Source organism: Sinohyriopsis cumingii, chromosome 18, assembly GCF_028554795.1.
Source record: "Sinohyriopsis cumingii isolate HCF-2022 chromosome 18, ASM2855479v2, whole genome shotgun sequence".
NCBI lineage: Eukaryota > Metazoa > Mollusca > Bivalvia > Unionida > Unionidae > Sinohyriopsis > Sinohyriopsis cumingii.
The window spans coordinates 31,218,738-31,243,475 of NC_142978.1; the positions used below are offsets into that span (position 1 = coordinate 31,218,738).

A 24,738-nucleotide genomic window follows, 5' to 3' on the forward strand; every position below is an offset into this window, starting at 1 on the left:
ACCAAACTCTCTCTGAAAGCATTACAGGTAATGGAATGAATGACTCTGTCGTGGGTTGCAATATGCTGTCATACCTTGCGCAATTCTTTGCTTGTGTGCTTTTATTTTTCAGCAATAGTAGTGCTATTGTAAATACTCTTCCAACATCGTGTTCCTTCTGTAATTATCCAGCTTTAACTCGTTCAACTTCATCTGAACACTTTCCAAGTTACATACTAAATCCAACTCTACGATGATCCTTTTTCCTTTGCAAGGTTACCTCGTTTGTATCTTGCCCTCTTTCTTGGTCCATTTATTTGTATTAAAAATGTGAAAGATTAATTGTAGAGAATATAAAGAAATGATATGGTCTGAGCCCAAGCAGAGAATATAGAAACAATTATAAAGATAGTATAATAAAACATGCAGCGACGAAAGAACATTTAATTAGTGGAATAACGATAACAAATGCCCTTGAAAGGGATTCATGAAACAAAACTGCCAGTCATTGAGACTTCAAAATATCACATTTGGCTATAATTCAGGTTTTGTATGGGTGAAGAGAGAATACTAAATCGGGCACGGCATTCAATGCACTATATTTTATATATATATCTACTAATACAAGAGGTGGTCCAACTTTATAAAACCTGAATGTATAAGCGAAGATGATCCTGATCATATCAAGTCACGTGCCACTTTTGATTTGTCTGATCCAAACAACACAACAAGATATATCAACCTGGCAGTTAAAGAATACATACTGGTCAGGAAAACAGATCAAACGGTAACGAAATTCCTTCGAGTGAAGAGATGGAAGCGTATCAGGGATAAAAAGTTGAATTTTTTAATATTTCTAACTCCATTAGCGACAAGATTTTAAAATGTATTGTCAAATACATTTTCCCTATAATTATCTTGAAATAGATATGTATATAAATGTTATAAACTAGTACTTATATTTGTACCCAACAAGTACGTGTCCATTTTTGGCCATTTCAATAACAACAGCTTACAGAAGGTGGTCAAATTTGGTATGGAAGAGTATTAAAGCCCTGCAAACTACATCAGAGATGACTTTAAATAAACTGAAAAATTCGAAAAGATTTAGACACATTTAGGTGGCCATAGCCAAGCAAGAGAAGGTTTTAAAGCTCCCCAAAACATTCCCAAAATAGATATTGTCAACAGATACCACAAGGTGTACACAATTCGCGATCTAAAAAACGCGAAGGACAAAAGAAGGTGGTGAAAATGATTTTAGAGTTAAAGATTACACACTATATTTTGCGACACAAATGGAGAAATAATTTGAATATGAAGAACAGGCAATCCACGTGTGATCCAGGCTGAAAACCCCCCAAATAAAATTGGATCTGTATAAAGTCAAACCAGAAACATTTGTTAACACTGTATATGAAGGTGATTTTGCCCACATTACAAGAAATGCAACGTAAACGTCTTATTGAAGTACCAATTACTATCAGAAAACCGATACAAATTCCAGAGATTATATCAATAGATACACAAGTGGATACATAAACAACGAAGACTGGCACAATATCTGATGCTGAAATATGTTTAAACATGCTGTATTGATTAAAATGGACACCAGCAAAGACAAAGATTCAAAGAAAGAATTGTTTTGCTTTAGGATTTGTTTTGTTTTAGGAAATGGTTGAAAGAGATGAATTTATAAAAGTCCGTGAAGTAGGAAACCTAGTAAAATTGGGTGTCGGCTTCAGAGTAAACACTGGGAAATTAATTATGTGGTGAGGAAAACTTACAATCAGGTGAAAAGCTGCGACAACGTGTTCAAAGACAAGGGTGTAACAATAGCTGCAACTGGTGCAGCGAAAGCAATAACTATATTAACAGTTCATTTTATAACATATTTAGCAGAATGTACTGTTTATCTTACTTGCCCACCACCTCCCCGACTCCTCATTCTCATTCTGCACATCATACAATATCGTCCTCCTAAATCTACTTTAATTCCACATAACCTCCCAGGTACGCCTACATCAGGTGAATCATTATTTTTATTTGAGCATAACAGGTTTGAACAGTATAGTCGAGTAGATACTTGGATTAGCCAAAAGAACATCATTACATGGCATGATTTTTAGTGTGATACACTTCTTTTGCTTAGCAATGTAGACAAAATGCTTCTTTCCTCGTGGAATATGTTTTGTTAATTATCCTGAAGTTTTTACCTTCGCCCACCCGTTGCAGTTTTTTGGGGTGGGGGTACTTGGGTGGCTGCTTCGGTCGTATATTAACCAAGCGAATAAAACATCCATTTACAAATGAAACATTTTCTGTCAGCTATTTGGAGCATTTTCAGTGCTTGTATGAAACTATTGATGTAAAATTTTACATTACTATTGTTGCTTCAGAAACAGCTTCTTCATACGAAGAGGTATCGCGTGCTCGTTAAAACTAAGGTTGTTGTCGTTAAATTCAATCTCAGTTGTATGTTGAATCGGTGAATTGGTCTTGTAGAATTGATGAGATGTTCAAGATCTACTTTAATTTCAGAGTTGATGGTTCCTCGTCTAGATAATACGGCCATTGAATGTGATCTGTATATGTCTGCATCATTTTAAAACAATATAGGATGTCTTTTTTAATGTTGCCACACTAACATTTTTAATTGTCATATTATTATATAGTAACACAATTATCATTGACTATACTTTGATTCCACCCAAACTTGTAAACAAGTGCACCTTGACCCTTAATACCGTTTTGTTGGGTTTTTTTAATGACAAATTCAATAAAGAATTCTTTAATTTCTCTGAAAACCGTCCAGTTAATCACTATATAGCTTGTATCCTTATTGATGTTATTAAAATCATTTTAAGTTATTTTGTGATATCAGCATTCTTTACCTGGACTGTGACATTGTGCTTTGCCATTCGTTGTGCACCATATGACCTAGAACAGAAATATCATTGGTGTTCGTAGACCGGGATGTAATTTATTTTAACCTGTAATATGAGAACTTAAGTAGCAAAAGCTTTGTATGTATGAATGTGTACACAACTCGTGTAATGTTACAACTTCACAAGTAAAGATTTAGAACTTAAGAATGTATAGGCAACGTCTGAAAATGTACATGTAGCCGTTTAAATTTTGAATAAAATAAATCTGATACATGGGTTGCGCCGGAGAGTTATCCATACGTGATTGATTTATATTTATAACCAGTCACATATGAATTCGATGCCCTTGTGGTTGATTTGTTTTCAACCGGAAGACCCTTCAAGCAAAGGTATCGATTTCAATTAACATACGATATTACCTGCCATATTAGTCAAACAGAATGTGATGTCAGTCCACTGTAAATATTTGAAACTGCGTCTGGGATTAATATATCTTCCTCTCTGACACTTTTATGAAAGTTATTCTACTGTTGTAAAGGATATAAAACAAAATTGCCGTATTTGCTCACATGTAACTCTCGCCCTACACCGAATATTATTTAATCAGTGCACTTACATTTAATGCTATATACTGTTTTTATTATTAAGAATGTCAATAGTATCGTTCAGCTCAACTTTTGACGTAGTTCCAGAAGATTTTGATAATAAAAAGAAGACTCCTGGGTTTTCCTGTAACGCCAGAACGGGGTTTCCCCAAATCGGGAAGAGTGATTTGTTTACTGATGGGATGAAAGTAAGTAATTTGCCTCCTGTGTCTGTTACAAACTGATGTTAAATTATATCCTTTCAAGATCGCGATGCAATTATAGCTTGAATTATTACTGAAAATAAGTATAGATTAATTCTGAGATAGGGAGACAAGCCTTTTTTAGTTTTGCTTCAACAAAGTTTCTTTTTAGCATCGTATATCGTTGACAGCTATCAATTATGCATTGTACCATACTCTAGTATCCTGGAGACATCACACAGTAAGCCTAGAGTCTGGATGAAAAGACCATGATTTCAAAACACTATCGTCGCATCATATCTTGGATTCTTTCTGGATTTTTCTAAAGTATTGTTTTCTGTGTATTTATTCTGTTATTTTTCTCCCCTGATAAAAGGCTTACTTAGCTTGGAACGTTAGGACACCCTATAAGTTCCAGTTCTTATTATCTATCTCTTCATCCATCCATTCCATCCATCCTTCTTATCCATCCATTCCATCCATCCTATCCATCCTTCTTATCCATCCTTATATGTATGTGTGTGTGTGTGTGTGTGTGTGTGTGTGTGTGTGTGTAGGGGTGATTGGAGGTGGAGGTCCCAGCCCTGTTCGAGGCATATAGCTCTGTCATTATAACATACCGGTATATGTTTTCAGAGCCCTGTCCGGACATGCAAACATAATTATTGAGGTGCCGGTGCGGGGCTTTGTCACGATTTTCATTTAGTCCTACTTGAATTACACTGGTCAACAGTGAAATCATTACTGACTTGAAAAGGCCCTAATCTGTAGTATTTTGGTGTGCCGAACACGAATATAACCGTGAAAAATTTGTATTGGCTCTCGTTTTGAAGATATTCATATACCTCATTTTCTATGTTTCACTGTGTAAATTTCTCCAGTAGGACTGCAGCAACATCCGGAATAATGATGTAACATTGCATAATACCATCATGCTCACATCATCCACAGTTGATTGCATCATTTTCTGATGCAATGCAATACTAATGCCATGCGGCTGCTGAAGTAAGTTGACGTCAGCAGTGTACTATACATGTGTAGGCCTATTATACTAATGCCAGGCGGCTGCTGAAGCTGACGTAAGCAGTGTACTATATAAAGCCCAATCAGATAGGTTCAGCATTTAAAATATTTTAGACGTTGTGCGAGACAGTTCAAGCTACTGTTACATAAAACTTATTATTTTATCCATTTACGTACAATAAAGAACAGTAATGCCTCGAAAGTGTGTTAATACCGCGGACAATTTTTGCTATATTTGTGGGGAAGTGACATTTGCCAACCAGAAGAAAAGTATCAATTCTCAAGTGAAGAAGGCATATCATCTTTACTTCGGATGCAAGGTTGGTGACCAAGACAAGCCTTGGGCTCCGCATATATGCTGTGCTACATGTACGACACAGCTTTCACAGTGGTTGAATTGCAAAAGGTCATCAATGCCGTTTGCAGTCCCAATGGTGTGGAGAGGGCCAAGCAACCACCTAAATGACTGTTACTTCTGCTTGGTTCCTCCTCTTTCCGGCGGAATAACGAAGCGAAAGAAGTCGAGAATAGTCTACCCAAACATTCCGTCTGCATTGAGACCAGTTCCACATGGTGAGGGACTTCCTATTCCAGAACCTCCAGCAGAATATTCTCTTGATTCATCTGACGAAGACAAAGGTGAGTCGACCTGTTCTTCTCCTGGTCCATCAGCATGCAGTGATCCAGATTTTCACTGTGGTGCATCATCAACCCCACACAGAATAACACAGGAAGAACTAAATGGCCTGATTCGTGATTTGGACTTATCAAAGAACAAGGCAGAATTGCTAGGATCAAGACTCCAACAATGGAATCTTCTAGAAGAAGATGTCACAATTACTGCATATCGAAAGCGCCACCAGCAATTGGAGCCTTTCTTCAGAAAGGAAAGTAATCTGATATTCTGTTCCGATATTGAGGGCCTCATGAATGCTTTAAAAATCACTCATGACCCACAAGAATGGAGACTATTTGTGGACTCTTCGAAACTGAGTCTCAAGGCTGTGCTTTTGCACAATGGAAACATTCTTCCATCTATTCCAGTAGCGTATGCTGTCCACATGAAAGAGACATACGATAACTTAAGGCAGCTGGACACTCCTCAGAGATGCTCCCGAACAGCTGTACAAGAGACAGGCGAAGAAATCTAAGATGTAGTCAATGACTTGATTTTTTATAGGTAGGCTATTACAGTTGACTTTTTACTATTGGAATGCATTTCGTTATGTAAACATTAATTTCTTGCAGATTACAAAAAAACTAGAGCCAATTTTGCAATTTGACTGTCATATTCGTGTTCAGCACATAAAAATTGATAAGAATTGACTAATTTTATTTCAGTAACATGACTTTTGTAAAAATTTGTTGTCCAGTGTTATTGCCTGGCCTCTTAGTGGCCAAGTGGTCTAAAGCGCTCACCGTTACGGATCACTGCCATCTCATCTCTGTCTGCGTGGGTTCGGCCAATGTAGGTATGTGAGAAAGCTTGCCAGTAGCTTCTCGTTGGTCGGTGGTTCTTTCCCGGGATTTTCCCGGGTTCTTCCTCCACCATTAATATTGGCCGCCATGTATAGCCTATTTTGTGCTAATAAATGGTGTAAAACCCTACAATAACAACAATAACAACCTTCTTTGCTCTTAGCGGGCGATAAGAACCACACGCATATATATTTTAACAGCGAACAATGGCCCAACATTATTTGCCGCTTGATATTTGATCACCGTAAAATTAAACCTAGTGTGTGTCAAGACGACCCGAAAACAGCCATAACTTCCTTGTTGTGATTAACATGAAGAAGACTATTGTACAAGCAAACTTGGTTCCTAGCAGCAGCGACATAGATGTGTTGTACATGTTTCTGACAAACTTGACTACATAAACATTCTGCTCTGAATACGACCTGGAGCTGACTGTATTCCATAAGACGCAATGGCTGTTTCCTTTCGTACCTTCTCCTTTCTTCCCTTGACTTGTCTTCTATACTTGGCAGGTAGGTATTTATTTCAAATATATTTTTGTTAACAGATTAATTAATTCAAGCACGTTTAAAATACACACACGCACACACACACACACACACACACACACACGGATAACTGAACTACAACTGCTGACTTGAGATGCACTTCAATTTTCTTTCCTTCATTATGTCTTTTTTAGGACAGGGTGGTCCCACCAGAGTTAAGAATATTCTGCAAAGAACGTTGTGAAAGAGGTGAAGGATGTCAGTCTTTGTTTCTTCTAACAATTCAACGTACCTTTGTTAAATTGCCTTAACTTTGTCAACAGCTGAATTGGCATAACTTTGTCAATAGCTGTATATCTACCGTCCTGTCAAGAATTGTTTGCGGATACAAAAATTCATAACGCGTACCTTAGATAGCGTGTGTAAAAAGTGTGTTGTGTTCTATCCTTTATATTTTTCTTTTCTGTTTTTTAAATATATAAAGAAAAATAAGAAACTTAGCTCAGATAAACACAATACTTTCTTTGCTCTCATATTTTAGAGAAATCCGCACAGATGTAATTTCAGATGCAATCCCAAATTTAAAAAAACGTCACATCAGTATTCAGTCTCTGTCAAGATATTATTTGTTTTCCTGAGTATGCTTTACTTCGCTGGGGCTAGATTGTCCGAACTCGAAGAGAAACACTAAATGGTTTAGATCATAATGATTATGGAAAAGTAAATCTGTATTTTTTATTCATTATATACTTGTCTCATCTAATGAACCGGAAACGGAAGTTATAGAAGTTGGGATAATGTTAACTTCGCTCTGTTTTACAGTCCAATCTCACGAAAATCACACTCATCTCCCGGAAGGTATAGGGATTGGCGAGAAAAGTGCCAAATCATTCCTAGGATCGAATCCCGATTGGTGCTTTGATGCGCATCTTGAATCAACTTGTGAAACATTTCACAACCAGTGTCACGTATGTATAGATTGATTTTCCCCGTAAATGTGCAACAAAAGTACATGTTTGTAGAGTTATATAAATTTCTTTGACCAACAATTTCAAATTTCAAATAGGAAAGCTACATGAGATGAGTAAATTTATTATCGTTGACAACGATTTTTGTGGTTGTGCATTTGTGTGAAGGACACTGATGGTGTAAGGACCAATACCCGTATTAACTCCACAAAAGCATCGTTGTTTGCTGAGTGTTAAGTTTGTGTCTTGTACCAATTTCGAAATTAAGGCAAATTGGGGGAATTGATAGCGTTCTATACTTCTTCGTGGAACTTTATGACCCGTTTGCAACTTTCTTTAAGGTGAGCACGATGCCATCTTATGAATTTATTAGCATTTACGACAATATATAAAGACATATGTCTGTCTTCAAAACAAAGGATGGATACAAGGGCAGATTTACACCAAGAAAAATATATTGATGCTCGTAAATACATGTACTTGAATGGACAAGTTACGAATCTGTTAAATAATGAAAGACTATTCTCGGGGAATATTTGCACTGCTTACGTTAGTGTTTTCATAAACGGATTATTTTCACTGCGTAGGTCATTTTTTTTTGGGTGGGGGTGGGGGACTATTTGCACCGCTTACGATAGTGTTTTCATTTTCTTTACAATGTAAACTAAATTTTTATTCTTTTTAAAAATAAGACTGTTCCAATAAAATTTTAATTGAAATATGCCCCCCCCCCCATAAAGTTTGGAACATATTTAGGAAATGAGTAATGTAAAAACAAAAGTTCAATTCGGGCCATCTAATTTTGACATGTAACAACAAAAATATGAAAAGTAATAGAGACCTGACGAATTCTGAAATATTATTTAACAACTTTCATAACTACTTAGGATGCACACGCACACAGAAACACTAACGCTCACACACTCACGCGTACGTGAAGAGAGAGAGGTCTCTTTATTGGAGATATTTCAATCGTTATCGATCATAAAATTACAAAATAAGCATAAGAACGGAATAGAACGAGTACGTTTCTAGTTATTATTATTATTATTATTATTATTATTATTAAATTATCTGTATTTCATATAAACAAAGTACAAAATGTAGTAAACATTATAAATATTTTTAGCCAGAACCCCCAATAAGTAACCCTGGATTATCACAGGCAGGTTTCTAGCCTATATGCAAGTTTATTCCTGCTTTATTTGATGTTCTATACTAAGGACACTTTAACAGATGGACATCCATTTTTTATATTCAAAGGGAACTGTTATAATGTTGCAGTCACGTGGATTTTCGAAACCCCTCTACACCTACTCCCTTGTGCCCTAGCGTGTACTAACTCTAAAACTGGTAAAGAGCGTAGAGCCAGCAAGTTCACATGGGCAAAGCTGTACCTAAAAATAAGTATTGAACTTCCTTATAACGTTATAACTGAGCAAACAAAATTCAAATTTTGTGTAAAACGAAGAGCTGCATGGTCAGATAAGGGCAATGAAGTAACATCACGTGCAGAAAAATATAATGGAGACAACAGATTCTAACCAATCTTTCTCATGACAGTCAGACGTGTTACGCACTAGACAATGGCCGCTGAAAGAATCCACGGGTCACAAAGTGTGAGTCTATATAGCTGATGCTGAGTTCAACCTTTTCCTTTTCGTTAATTTTGTGTTGACAAAGTTATAACTTTAATGAAGCTTCCAGTAGTTAGGCCCCCAAAAAAGTGTGTAGTTGGATTTCACAATCACATAAGCTCTACTGAGTTTTAATATCGACATTACTAAAAGACCCACACATATGCATTACTAAAAGACCCACACATATACATTACTAAAAGACCCACACACATACATTACTAAAAGATCCACACATAAACATTACTAAAAGACCCACACATAGACATTACTAAAAGACCCACACATAGATATTACTAAAAGACCCACACATAGATATTACTAAAAGACCCACACATAGACATTACTAAAAGACCCACACATAGATATTACTAAAAGACCCACACATGGACATTACTAAAAGACCCACACATAGATATTACTAAAAGACCCACACATGGACATTACTAAAAGACCGACACATAGACATTACTAAAAGACCCACACATGGGCATTACTAAAAGATACACACATAGACATTACTAAAAGACCCACACATGGGCATTACTAAAAGATCCACACACAGACATTACTAAAAGACCCACACATATACATTACTAAAAGACCCACACATATGCATTACTAAAAGACCCACACATATACATTACTAAAAGACCCACACACATACATTACTAAAAGACCCACACATAGACATTACTGAAAGACCCACACATAGGCATTACTAAAAGACCCACACATATGCATTACTAAAACACCCACACATATACATTACTAAAAGATCCACACATAGACATTACTAAAAGATCCACACATGGACATTACTAAAAGACCCACACAGGGACATTACTGAAAGACCCACACATATACATTACTAAAAGACCCACACATATACATTGCTAAAAGATCCACACATATATATTACTAAAAGACCCACACATGGACATTACTAAAAGACCCACACATGGACATTACTAAAAGACCCACACATATACATTACTAAAAGACCCACACGTAGACATTACTAAAAGACCCACACACATACATTACTAAAAGATCCACACATAGACATTACTAAAAGACCCACACACATACATTACTATAAGATCCACACATAGACATTACTAAAAGACCCACACATGGACATTACTAAAAGACCCACACATGGACGTTACTAAAAGACCCACACATGGACATTACTAAAAGACCCACACATGGACATTACTAAAAGACCCACACACATACATTACTAAAAGATCCACACATATACATTACTAAAAGACCCACACATGGACATTACTAAAAGACCCACACATGGACATTACTAAAAAACCCACACACATACATTACTAAAAGATCCACACATTGACATTACTAAAAGATTCATACATAGATATTACTAAAAGACCCACACATAGACATTACTAAAAGACCCACACATGGACATTGCTAAAGGACCCACACATGGACATTACTAAAAGACCCACACACATACATTACTAAAATATCCACACATTGACATTACTAAAAGATCCACACATAGATATTACTAAAAAAAAAAAAACACACATGGACATTACTAAGAGACCCACACATGGACATTACTAAAAGACCCACACATATACATTACTAAAAGACCCACACATATACATTACTAAAATATCCACACATATATATTACTAAAAGACCCACACATATACATTACTAAAAGACCCACACATAGACATTACTAAAAGACCCACACACATACATTACTAAAAGACCCACATATAGACATTACTAAAAGACCCAAACATGGACATTACTAAAAGACCCACAAACATTACTAAAAGACCCACACATGGATATTACTAAAAGACCTACACACATACATTACTAAAAGATCCACACAAAGACATTACTAAAAGACCCACACATATACATTACTAAAAGACCCACACATAGACATTACTAAAAGACCCACACATGGACATTACTAAAAGACCCACACGTAGACATTACTAAAAGACCCACACACATACATTACTAAAAGATCCACACATAGACATTACTAAAAGACCCACACATGGACATTACTAAAAGACCCACACATGAACGTTACTAAAAGACCCACACATGGACATTACTAAAAGACCCACACATGGACATTACTAAAAGACCCACACACATACATTACTAAAAGATCCACACATATACATTACTAAAAGACCCACACATGGACATTACTAAAAAACCCACACATGGACATTACTAAAAAACCCACACACATACATTACTAAAAGATCCACACATTGACATTACTAAAAGATTCACACATAGATATTACTAAAAGACCCACACATAGACATTACTAAAAGACCCACACATGGACATTGCTAAAGGACCCACACATGGACATTACTAAAAGACCCACACACATACATTACTAAAAGATCCACACATTGACATTACTAGAAGATCCACACATAGATATTACTAAAAAAAAAACACACATGGACATTACTAAAAGACCCACACATGGACATTACTAAAAGACCCACACATATACATTACTAAAAGACCCACACATATACATTTTTAAAAGATCCACACATATATATTACTAAAAGACCCACACATATACATTACTAAAAGACCCACACATAGACATTACTAAAAGACCCACACACATACATTACTAAAAGATTCACATATAGACATTACTAAAAGACCCACACATGGACATTACTAAAAGACCCACACATGGACATTACTAAAAGACCCACACATGGATATTACTAAAAGACCCATATACATACATTACTAAAAGATCCACACAAAGACATTACTAAAAGACCCACACATATACATTACTAAAAGACCCACACATAGACATTACTAAAAGACCCACACATGGACATTACTAAAAGACCCACACGTAGACATTACTAAAAGACCCACACACATACATTACTAAAAGATCCACACATAGACATTACTAAAAGACCCACACATGGACATTACTAAAAGACCCACACATGGACATTACTAAAAGACCCACACATGGACATTACTAAAAGACCCACACATATACATTACTAAAAGACCCACACATAGACATTACTAAAAGATCCACACATAGATATTACTAAAAGACCCACACATATACATTACTAAAAGACCCACACATGGACATTACTAAAAGACCCACACATGGACATTACTAAAAGACCCACACATATACATTGCTAAAAGACCCACACGTAGACATTACTAAAAGATCCACACATGGATATTACTAAAAGATCCGCACAAAGACATTACTAAAAGATCCGCACATAGACATTACTAAAAGACCCACACATGGACATTACTAAAAGACCCACACACAGACATTGCTAAAAGACCCACACATAGACAGTACTTAAAGACCCACACAGACAAGTATAAATAATGTAAACCATGCATACAAACATTAAAACAGGTGTCAAAAGCTTAGATTCGTGCATATTAAAAATTGAACAGTATGTATGTATGTATGTATGGATGGATGAATGGATGGATGTGATTTAATGGCACATCAACACAATCATGGCAACTCAGTGCCTAGTAGGTTTATGTATCCAGAGAAAGGCACACAAAAGCAAGACGAAGCAAAAAAAGGTAAAATGCCTAATACACGATTACACAAAACACAAAGACCTATGCAACAGTAAAGTTTGACAAGTTACATTCCAGACATAAAATTACCAGAGTAAAAGCAATATCACATATCTTACAACCAATAAATACGTAATGTGGTTGTTGTTTGTGGTTTTAACGCCATTCATCAGCGCAAGATAATCAATATATGTCGGCTGATATAACTGATGGAGTAAGAACTCGGGGAAACTCCGGAAAGAACCACCGACCTACGGGAATCTACTGGCAGCTTTCTCACATATCCACATTGGCAGAGCCAGGAGCTCGAACCCACACAAAGGTGAGATGGCAGTAAAGGCGAGAGCTTTAGACCACTCGGCCACCCGATGAATGAGCTGAATTAAACAGATTGCATGAAAGACCTATCTCAGTTGTGTGACGTTGTAGTTTACACGTACCTGCAGGTATTTTAATATTTGTCTAATCTCCTACGAGACATTCTATATATCTAGTGGAAGCAAAGAGCACTAGCAGTGTTGGAACTCCCGAGGGGTGAGTACTGGTGTCTTCTCTTGTGCTATATTGTTACAGATTAGAACCCCGTCCCTTGATTCAAGGACTGAGACTCCAAATTTTCTTTGTAACGATGTGTGATGTGATGTGATTTTGATTTTTAACGTAGCTTTAACAATTTTTCAGTCATATTGCTACGATGTCTGCAATGTGGCAGTTTATAGTGATGTCTAGCACTGGGGCATCATGCCGCAGACATGTAACATATGTCCCACCCAGTCACATTATCCTGACACCAGGCCGACCAGTCCTAACACTAACCTCTTAATGCTGAGCGCCAAGCGAGGCAGCTGTTAGTACCATTTTTTAAGTCTCTGGTATGACTCGGCCAGGGATCGAACCCACGACATCCCGCATCCGAGGCGGACGCTCTAACCACTAGGCCACCGGAGCGGTCTCTTTGTAACGAACCCCTGTGTTCAAATCAACGATGTGAAGTAGAACACAGCACATGTACGCATGCGTGGAACTGACAAGCCTAAAAACTATGCACCTGCCGTATATATAGAGGCATAATCACGCAAAATAAAGGGTTTTATAAAAGAGACATAATAAAAGCTTTTTAATATGTTCTTTACAATACGGAAAGTAAAATGTTAGACTACAAGAATGAGTTTGGAATCCATATTCACGTGTTCTTTTTAATTACGCTCACTAGCACAACGTGCAGATAATAAGTCGTAGAAATAAAACCTGTAAGCCAGTTGAATGTATTTTTGACTTCTCAAGATGGAAGTGTAATTTATGTTGACTTATATGAGAATCAGACTAATTCATTAACAAGAAATTAGGGTGCTGATTGCGTAAGTACAGATTTAAAAATGAAAATAAAACGTATAATTAAAAAATGACGTTGAATTCTTCTAGCACAATGAAACCACGATCATGATAGTTATTTTATAACTTTGAAAGCATTTAAATTTAGATTAGGACTACATCTGAATCAAGCTTTCTGTGAATTTTCTTCCTAAATTAGACAATGAAACTTAATGATCTTTAGCTTGATCTTTACTTGGGACAGTGCAATTATTAACAAGAAACACTTTGAGACAGCTCCAGTGACCTAGTTGATAGAGCGCTTGCCTCGGATACGGGAGGTCGTGGGTTCGATACCCGGCCGAGACATAAGATAGACTTACAAAAATGGTACAAACAGCTGCCTCGCTTGGCGCTCAGCATTAAGAGGTTAGTGTTAGGACTGGTCAGCCTGATGTCTGGATAAAGTGACTGGGTGGGACATCATGCTACATGTCTGCGTCATGATGTCCTAGTGCTAGACATCACTATAAACTGTCACACTGCAGATATCGTAGCGATATGACTGAAAAATTGTTAAAGCTACGTTAAAAATCCAAATCACACTCACTCACAAACACTTTGAACTTTATGTTACTAAAGGACTCGTTTTTTCCTTGCCTTAGACGGAGCCAGTCAGGGACTTTTTGTGCACGAAAGCCGCAGGAGCTTGCCCAGCGAACCAAACATGTACCATAAGTGAAAAGCACCACTGGTGTCCTGCACATTATCAGACTGACTGTAAGAGTATGTATGAATGTTGTTTCAAGTATCTTCAGTTTTCTGAATGTTGCTGGATTCAAAATCCCCCAGAGTAACATTATAAGAGTCCAGAAAATGAAACAAGCCAAAATTTTAAAATTGAAAGATTACATTGGATTCAAATAATGCCGAACACGTTTAGGTCCGTCATATCTTTAGTAGATATTACAAAATACGGATCTCTTTAAGCACTGTACAGGAAATAGAAGCATTTCAAAGTGAGCATGCGCAGAAGCATATACATTTGACGTTCCTTTCGTTATCTCTTTAATTAAAGGCGAAATCATTGATATATTTGTACTGTATATCCGCCCACCGTAAGATATAGTGTATCATGTTATAATGCTGTCCAGGTTACACTTACACTTGGAATAAGAAAAGATATATAGATTTTGATTCAAAAAGTGTACGATCAAGACCACTGTTATTAAAACAAGAAATATGTCTCAGAAAATAACTTTATGTTGTAGCTCGGATACCTTGACCGAGATCTTTAAATAGCTTGCACCTGGAGAAAAAGAAAAAACAAACAATCTTCAAATTCAAGGTCATGTTAACTCAAAAAAGAATAGTAGTTTCCACACATTGAACATGTTCCCGGATCGCCTCCACAAAATTTGAAAAAAGGATTGCAGTGGGGGTAAGAAAGGAACATTTTATTTAGGGTTTAAAATGTCTAATGTCAAAATCATTTTGGATCGAGAAGAAAAATGATTTATTTTATGCAAAATAGCTTTAGTTTCTGACCACATATATTGATAAGACGTTGTGGACTACTTGCGCGTGGAGAAAGAAAATCACTTACTAAATTTGGGGTAAAAAGACAAGGATATGGCAGAAGGGATTTCATCAAGAAGCATTTTGTTCTAACTTTTTTCCTCGATCAAACTTTGAGGATGGGCATTATTTAAGACAAGAAAAATACCTATATAAAGTTTCATTAGGTCAAAGATCAAGGTCAACGAAAGTCAAATAAGATTGTTTCCACGCATGAAATTCAGTTCTTGACCACATATAACGACCAAACTTTGTAGATAACTTGCACTAGGAGCACGAAAGAAAACTACTGACCTGGGGATAAGAAGGTCGACGGTTAAGGCCACAGTGATACAAACAAGGGAGTGTTTACGTAAAATAATTTCAGTTATACACCACCTGATGGCTCTAAACTTGCTCGTATTGGAAAGAAATACTCTACAGATGTTGGGTTACAAAGCTCAGTGGTTACGGTCAGAATATCCCACATAAGACAGTTCGCCTGCTACACTGTATTTAACAAATATCGCAAAGGGTTTGCTTTCGGGGGTAACAGGGTTAAGAGGTGAAGATCAAAGTCTCTGAGACCCACTGATCAATAATGTCTAGAGTCAACCGTGCCGTTCTAGTACCTACACACAGGACTATTAACAGTGTCGGGTGCTCTTGTTTTCTATATCCTGTAAAGAGTGATTTTTTTTTCTTCTAGGAATTAATAAGTTAAGAGTTTTATTTTCAATGTACATCTGTAAAATCTTTCATATACACTTGGGCCAGTGTGCACGAGATACAAGAGATTGTAAGTTAAGATATATACGAATCCGTTTCTTATTAAGAGGCGAAAAGATGAGAACAAAGCATGCATGCAGTTTACAGACCTAGATAGATTTATACTTTGGAATATATTGCAGACATTTGTGATGTCCTTGGGCCAGGATTTTCTAGGTGCATGAATGGCGGAACATGTAACAACATAAATTCTACACACTTCACCTGCGATTGCCAGCCTGGGTTTACTGGCTCGGATTGCAACATTGGTAAGTGAACAGATGTTTGCAAGTAGCAAACTAAGGTGTCTTGTTCATACTTCAGCGTAAGGTTAAATTATATTTGGGAGCAGTAAAACAAAAACAAAAGGTGTTTTTAAAAAAATAGTTTCTGTAAAGCCCGCCCTTTGGCGGAAAACGATATAGAGATCACTTTGGCGTCCGTGTGTATTTTTGTAATTATATTCGTTCACACTCTAGATTAACTTAAATGTAGAAGTTTATAATTACTTTTCATTTCATTACCGTTTGAACCCACCCTTTTCTGATTTGTGATGGAGCTTCGCTGTATACTTATTTTATCTTTCATAATGTATGTAGCTAAATAAAGTTCCTCATTATAGACACTAGGGGGCGGGCTCATTGTGATGCTTTCTGTTACAGCACTAAACAGCCGTATCACAGCAATGTTTCCAGACGAAATTTGAGGGGGGGCAGGGGCCAGGGGCCAGTTTTTATGTACAAATTTAATGCCGCAATCAGCGACCTAGTATACAAATTCATAAAAAATGAAATACACAAGTGAGGTCAAAAAGGTCCATATTTTTGGATATCTATATTAAAACAAAGCATAAGAATAGTATCCACTAGACCATAGAAGTCAAAGGCAGTTCAAAGCAGAAGTTTAAACACCCCAATCCCAACTTTCTACTTGCAATTTTCATGTCCGACGGTCATCTTTTACACCATGTGATGCTCACAGTGCAAACACAAGCCCTTTTCCTAGATGACAATTCTGAAAAACAGTGTGTACTAAACAGGCTGATGCAGTTGAATATAGTTGTCATCCAAGCCATTTTTGAGACATTCTACTTGCCCCGGACCCACGTGTTTACTGCTGTGTGAGGCTAGCTCTTCTTCCTAGCCGACTATTGGTATTTCACTATCAATATATTGCAGAGTAACTATGGAAGGTGTATCTGCCTGTCATCAATTTCAAGAACAACATAAGCCCGAAACACCTAGTTCACAAATATATCCGCATCTTTGAATAGTAAACAATAATAGCTAAGAAAATTACACCATAGCCTTAAGTAAAGAAATTTTCCAAGGGCCAATTTACGAAACTGAATCCTGCCACCTTGAACATTTTAGAAAGGCAGTAGATAACGATAATGACTCATTAAAGCTGAGCACGAGGAGCTAAAAGTTCCTTAGCTGTAATAGGAATCTGTTTTGGAACAAATTGAAAAGCACAGCTTGATAAAACCTACTATATATGAATTTGATATTTTGTTATATCAGCAGGACTGCGGACAGGATTTGTGGGCCTTCGGATAAATCCTCCAATATGTGACTATGTCCCTCTGAATTACAAATTGTGATGGCGGTGGCCCCCTGACCGTTGTGGGCTCCCTGAATTTTGTCCGCGTTGTCCTACCCAGACAGCTGCTCTGCCTATTCGATTAGAGTCGTCTGAAAGTTGACATGTATTGATCACAGAAAGAATATCACCACGAAATTTCTTTAAATCCGTTTCTGTTTTTAAATAGTCTTATAACGTAAAAGTGAATTACATTTAATTAAATTGTACGTCAAAATTGCCCTTCTAGATATAAATGAGTGTCAATCGGACCCTTGCTTACATGATGGCGTATGTGGGGATCTTCTCGACGATTACAACTGTAGCTGTCCAGAAAGATTCGTTGGCAAGGACTGTGAATTAGGTTTGTCATCTTTTGCTCATCCCTCCATCTAATCGTTATAACAGCCTGTCTTCGTACCAAACTCTCTCTCTCTCTCTCTCTCTCTCTCTCTCTCTGTGCGGTGCAAAGGCCATCGAACCCGCACTACTCTGAAGTTCTCGTTTTGGTGAAAATTCAAGGCTCATTCAACGTGTAAGATGTTTTATCCAGGCCACTTATTCTCGAACATATTTTATTTTAAAAATAATAAACATCGAGCTCATCTCCTTTTTTGAAATTTATATATTTTATGACTACGATAACTTGAATTATAATAAATTCAGAAGCATTAAAAGTTGAGCGTTTATTTTTTACATCGATTTTTCTACTAGCATAATTTTAATGACAGCTGTGTATTGTACATGTAATATCTTAGTTTTTGAGCCTGATTTTTAATTTCCTTCACAAAAGTTTCGAAGCTTAAGAGCATGGCCAGGTATCGTCGAAAGATACAGATATGCACAACAATATGATACCTTAAGAACTTTTTGTTCTCGAAATTTGGCTTACATGTACTTGTGTTTCTTGTTCGACAATGTTGTGAATCGAGGCCTTGGCAATTTTACGTCATTCACTGAGTATAACAGTATAAGATGTACTGAGCATTTATATTACATATCCAGAGGTCCCACCGTCGAATTGACATCTCTCTCTCTCTCTCTCTCTCACACACACACACACACACATACACATACATACACATACACATACACACACACACACGCGCGCGCGTCCGCACCTCAAGTACAATCATATTTTATTTTTACTATTGTATCGCCCACTCCACCATCAGTCTTCACGTCCCTTGCGATTTTTTGAAAACGAAAAATATCAAAATCATTTTTAAAAAATGCACAAAAATTACTCATTCTCGTTTTGGTCTACTTAAAATTGAAATCTAGAGTCATATTGTGAATAAATGCGCATTGAGCCAACTTTTTCATTGGTCTGGAATGGATGGATTTTGTTTTTCTGTCGATCCAACTAAAATTCTGCTTTTCTATTTGCGATGAACTGGATATACAAGCTAGGTCAATTCCCTACGATATATATTTGATTGGAGTAGTAGAGGCACTGGCCATGATTCAACACCAGCTGTGTCTCTATTCTGCCATTGATTGGGTCATAGTCGAAATCTTTCGATTTGCAAATATTTATAAACAGTCCTCCTAAATAATTGTTAAAATTATTAGAATTGTATTTTCAATACTGCGTCTCCCACGTTTGTTATGGACATTGCGAATATTACGTTCATTCGTTTGTTTGGTTGAAAATTTCTTTTGTTTCTCAATGAACTTATACACATCGTCAGCTTTATCATCTCTACTTTCAAACTGGACCAAACAACTTGTTTAGTTCATCCACAGACACATCTAATAAATGAAAAGCTCTGGCGTCTGCTACATGATCGTATACTGTTTGTTTACAATCAAAAGAAGCTCCTAACACACGACACTATTTTTAGACAAACGTTCCGTGAAGTATTAAGCCGTACAGTATAGAAAAATACTGGACGATCCTGACAATGTAAAGTTAAGGAAGCAAAAAAAAAATGAGTACACACACACACGCATATATATATATATATATATATATATATATATATATATATATATATATATATATATATACATACATACACTGTGTCTGCTGCGTCCTGTGTAGTGTGCGATGTCTAATTCTAATATTTCCCACCAACAAAACAATTCGACGATACCGAAATTATCCGGAGCTTACGGAACACAGTGAACTATATGACTGCTGATGTGTGAAAAACAGATTCGCCCACAAAATATGAACGCCGCGTTAATGTTCAAGTTCCGGTAGGTTAAAAATTGCGAAGAAAGTGAAAATACTAGTGACAGTCGAGTTAGAAATTATAAATCATTGAATGAAATAAGTAAGTTTTGTGCATTTTGTATATTATTGATGCTTTTCGTTTTCAAAATCAAAAGCTTGGGGTGTACAAGCAGATGGGTATGTGAGCAAATACTATAAGGGTATGGGGTATGTGATGTTTACAGCGCAGTAACACTGATGGTTTGTTTTTACGTAAAGAAAATAATTTATTTGTTCAGTCTAATCAATCCTTTTCTCCAGATAGGTGCAAGCAGGGCCCCGCAGATGTCGTATTTTTGGTTGATTCTTCTGTGAGTCAGGAATTAGACAATTTCAACAAACAGTTGAAGTTTATTAAAGATTTTGTCAAGTCGGTCTACGTAGGTCCGATGTATGTTCAGGTTAGCGTCATTACATTTTCCTTTGACGCAACGGTGGAATTCGATTGGACGACCCACAATGATAACAACAGTGTGTTGGGCGCCATTGACAATATTGAGTACAAACCGGGATCAACGTATACAGGCGCCGCTTTGAGCGCAGCAAGAACCGTTCTCCTTCAGTCGACAAGGATGGTGAGAAAGTATGTTATAGTTCTAACTGATGGCATGTCCTCTGATAAATTGGACACAAAAGGTCAAGCAGACCTATTGAAGGTGGCTGGAGTGAATATTGTCGCCATTGGAATTGGTTCCCAAATTTTACATGAAGAACTTCAAGACATTGCAAGTGATGATAACAGAGTTTTTACAGTATCGAATCACGATGGTCTGAACAACATTCAGACACAAATTGGATCTTACGTATGTGAAGGTAAATAGATAACTGGGCATAGTATCTTTGTTCTTCTGTTTCATTTTTCCGAAACGGTTTTTTGTCAAATATCTCAGATTTTGTTCCCTGCTGTTTAATGTTTCTTGGAAAAATGATTTACTAATGAATGTTAAAATAACCTTCGATGGTGAGATTGGTCATGAAATGGCTGCATGACGGATGATGACAATATGAATAGATTGTTCAGGAAATGGCTGGATGACAGATGATGTATGAATAATGACAATATGAATAGATTGTTCAGGAAATGGCTGGATGACAGATGATGTATGGGTGATGACAATATGACTAGATTGTTCAGGAAATGGCTGGATGACAGATGATGTATGAATAATGACAATATGAATAGATTGTTCAGGAAATGGCTGGATGACAGATGATGTATGAATAATGACAATATGAATAGATTGTTCGGGAAATGTCTGGATGACAGATGATGTATGAATAATGACAAGATGAATAGATTGTTCAGGAAATGGCTGGATGACAGATGATGTATGGGTGATAACAATATGAATAGATTGTTCAGGAAATGGCTGGATGAAGGATAATGTATGAATAATGACAAGATGAATAGATTGGTGACAAATAAATTACATGTAGGATTTACATTTATTTTGTCTGGTATGCTTAAGCACAGCTTATAAATGTCCATAACTCTTTTTACACAGTTTGGGAATGATGAAATGGCTACTATGACATAAACGTTCAAATTGTAGTTCTTCCACCAAACTTTCCTAACTGACTTTCTGAAGATATATTTAGACTACAGAAAATAACAATGGCTTGAGTTTCACAGACGTATTTTCACTTAAATCAAGGTCGTTTCACCAAATCTCTTATCAGGGCCATAACGTTATTGGATACAGAATTTCGTAATTCATTTCATTACATTACTATTATTAAATATTTTCTTTCTGTCTGATAGCTTGCTTGAACGAGGTCGCGGACGTGTTGTACGTCCTGGATGCAAGCAGTTCTGTGGCTTTGTCTGAATTCCAAGGTGCTCTGGACGCCTTGCAATATATTACCTCGATTTTGACGATTGGGCGAGATAAAGTGAGGGCCAGTCTCATAAGATATGCAGCGGAACCGGAAATTGTATTCGGATTTCAAAAATATTCCTCCGCAATTGAAATGCACCGAGAGATTTCAGTTCTTTACCAATATCCAAAGCCTGCAAACATCACAAAAGCTGTAGAGTTTGTGTATAATAATGGATTCACAAGTGCAAGTGGCGCAAGAGAAGGGAAGCGACAAGTAATTATATTTCTAACAAATGGAAACAACATCGACACTGGAGCAAGCAAGAAAATCGAGATTCTAAGGAATGAAGGGAAGATCGTTGTAGCAATAGGACATGGAAATTTCGTTAATCGAGAGAAACTGTTAGATATTACTTCATATCCTTATATGTTTTATCACCTTGGAGAGGACCAATATACTGATATTTCAGTCCTGAAATCTCTCAAAGGTGTAATCGAATACAATACCTGCAATCTTTAACAGTATGTTTTTTAATGAGGTTTAGAAATCACAGTAAACAACAGACAAGTTAAGCTTGCAGTCTATGATATAATCTAAGTGTATTCATAGTCACTTTAAATGAAATTAATATCTTGGTTTGGTTTGGTGTTTTACGGCACAGCAACACAAGCAGGTGATTTAGTGCCAAGACAATTGGAATAAAGTGCCTTGCACAAAGACACGCCCACTGATTTAAATCCGCACATTTTTGGCCGCCATATATTTTCTTCAACTCGCGAAAGGGAATTGGGGAAGATAGTCTCGTCTGTTTCAATATTGCCAACATGAAAATAACATGAAAATGTCGACCCCCCCCCCCCAAGACAAGAACAATAGCAACAAGTAAGACTACCAGTATTGCTCAGATCATATCGAGGGTGGGGGTGAGGATGGAGTAGCGGTATATCTGTAGCATGGAAAATACTATATACAAGCTTGGTTTAAATGTGAACTTACTGAAGTAAATAAACTCACCTTTTTTCCCACAGGAGACTTTTGACATAAACCGGTCTCCCCTACTAAAAGAACTTTATCAAACACAGCATATTTACGCGGTAAATATGTGATGCAATTCCGACTCAAAAAGAGATTTGTTTACGTCTTCTGTACAATCTAATGTCCAAATCAAATACTGCAACTATCAGGTGACAAATACATTACAGTAAATATGTGCATTTCTGCATCCAGTAATCTTGTTTTCACAAAACATCGCAACAATGTAATGTTTAGTTGCAATGTTAAATTACAACGTAAACACTCGCACTGTCTTGTATAGGCCGACTCAGTCCGGTAAAGCGCACCGTATCAAACAATGTGACATCACACGCATTTGACATTTTGTGTTGGCAAATATCTTGTCTTTTGTAAAATGTTCTGTTTATTTGGATGGAGCTTATTCCTTGATTTATAGTTAGCAAAAATGTATAATATACTTTTGCTATTTCAACTTTGTTTGGGACTATTTTGACGCATAACAAATGAAAGGTACAGCGTCTGTCGGAATGAACGAAATTATTCATTCGTCTACCTAAATAATTTCTGCTGAAATAAAACTGTGATAAAAAGGAATCTCTATATATTCTCTCTCTCTCTCTCTCTCTCTCTCTCTCTCTCTCTCTCTCTCTATATATATATATATATATATATATATATATATATATATATATATATATATATATATATATATATATATATATATATATATAATGTTGCTATATAGTCTTCTCTAACTAAATTTGTTACTTGAAAAAAAAAATATTATTTTACCCTTATATCTATGACAACCTTAAATGTAAGTATTCACCTATTAGACTTCATTTATCAGTGATTCAGCGGCTGCCTGCTGTAAACGATGCGAGCCGCATATTTGAAACTGGTGAAAAATGAATCAGTTTAACTATTTAACTAATTAAATTGAAGTTTAAAATTGTAAAAGTTTTGAGGTTTTCAACAGTTTCTAATAATCTAATAAAACTCATATACTCGTAGGTTTCGCTACATCGAATTTGAAATTTTCAAATTTGTGATAAATAAATCCCAGAATTAAAAGGTTTCAAGTAATTTTGTTTTCAGCTAGACAGGCTTTGTCAATTAGAGGTTTCATGTGCCCGATTTAAATCCCGGATTAATTTTTCTGTAAGAAATAATTTAAAAAGTAACTAAATATTTGATAAAACTGAAGGAAAAAAAATAACGTTAATGGGCTGACTCTGCTATGGGCCGAGTAGTCCCGGAATCATGTGATGTATGGAGATCCAGGCCTAGGAGGTATGGTCAATAAGGCAACTTGGGCCAAACAAAATAAAACAAAGCATCCTCTCTCAGGGCTAATCCCTCTGTAAAAAATACACTTAAGGTTTTATGTTTGTCTTTTGTCTGTTTATCTTCAATACAAAACTTACCCACCCCATTGTCTTTAGATGGGTGACAGTATACATATCAGTGATTGCATATGTGAGTGAATGTATGAGTGCTTATAAAAAAAAAATTCCTTTCACTACCATTTGGTTTGGGGTTGTATTTTATTTGTATAGGTGTTGCTCTTCCTCACTGTA

General features: G+C 36.5%; 1 protein-coding gene across 1 annotated transcript; it reads left to right on the top strand.

The window, feature by feature from the left end:
* Window positions 1–6,158: 6,158 nt before the first annotated feature.
* LOC149776319 (collagen alpha-4(VI) chain-like) lies at window positions 6,159–22,961 on the top strand. The gene is made up of 7 exons (XM_089942805.1): window positions 6,159–6,668; window positions 7,467–7,612; window positions 14,862–14,982; window positions 16,665–16,790; window positions 18,353–18,466; window positions 20,585–21,136; window positions 22,086–22,961. Exons 1-7 carry the CDS (start codon window positions 6,608–6,610, stop codon window positions 22,661–22,663), a joined length of 1,698 nt encoding a protein of 565 aa, XP_089798931.1. The 5' UTR covers window positions 6,159–6,607; the 3' UTR covers window positions 22,664–22,961.
* Window positions 22,962–24,738: the final 1,777 nt, after the last annotated feature.

Coding starts and splice junctions, on each gene's coding strand:
- LOC149776319 (XM_089942805.1), top strand. CDS start 6,608: ATGGCTGTTTCCTTTCGTACCTTCTCCTTTCTTCCCTTGACTTGTCTT. Junction 6,669..7,466: donor TTGTCTTCTATACTTGGCAG/GTAGGTATTTAT, acceptor TCTGTTTTACAG/TCCAATCTCACGAAAATCAC. Junction 7,613..14,861: donor CATTTCACAACCAGTGTCAC/GTATGTATAGAT, acceptor TCCTTGCCTTAG/ACGGAGCCAGTCAGGGACTT.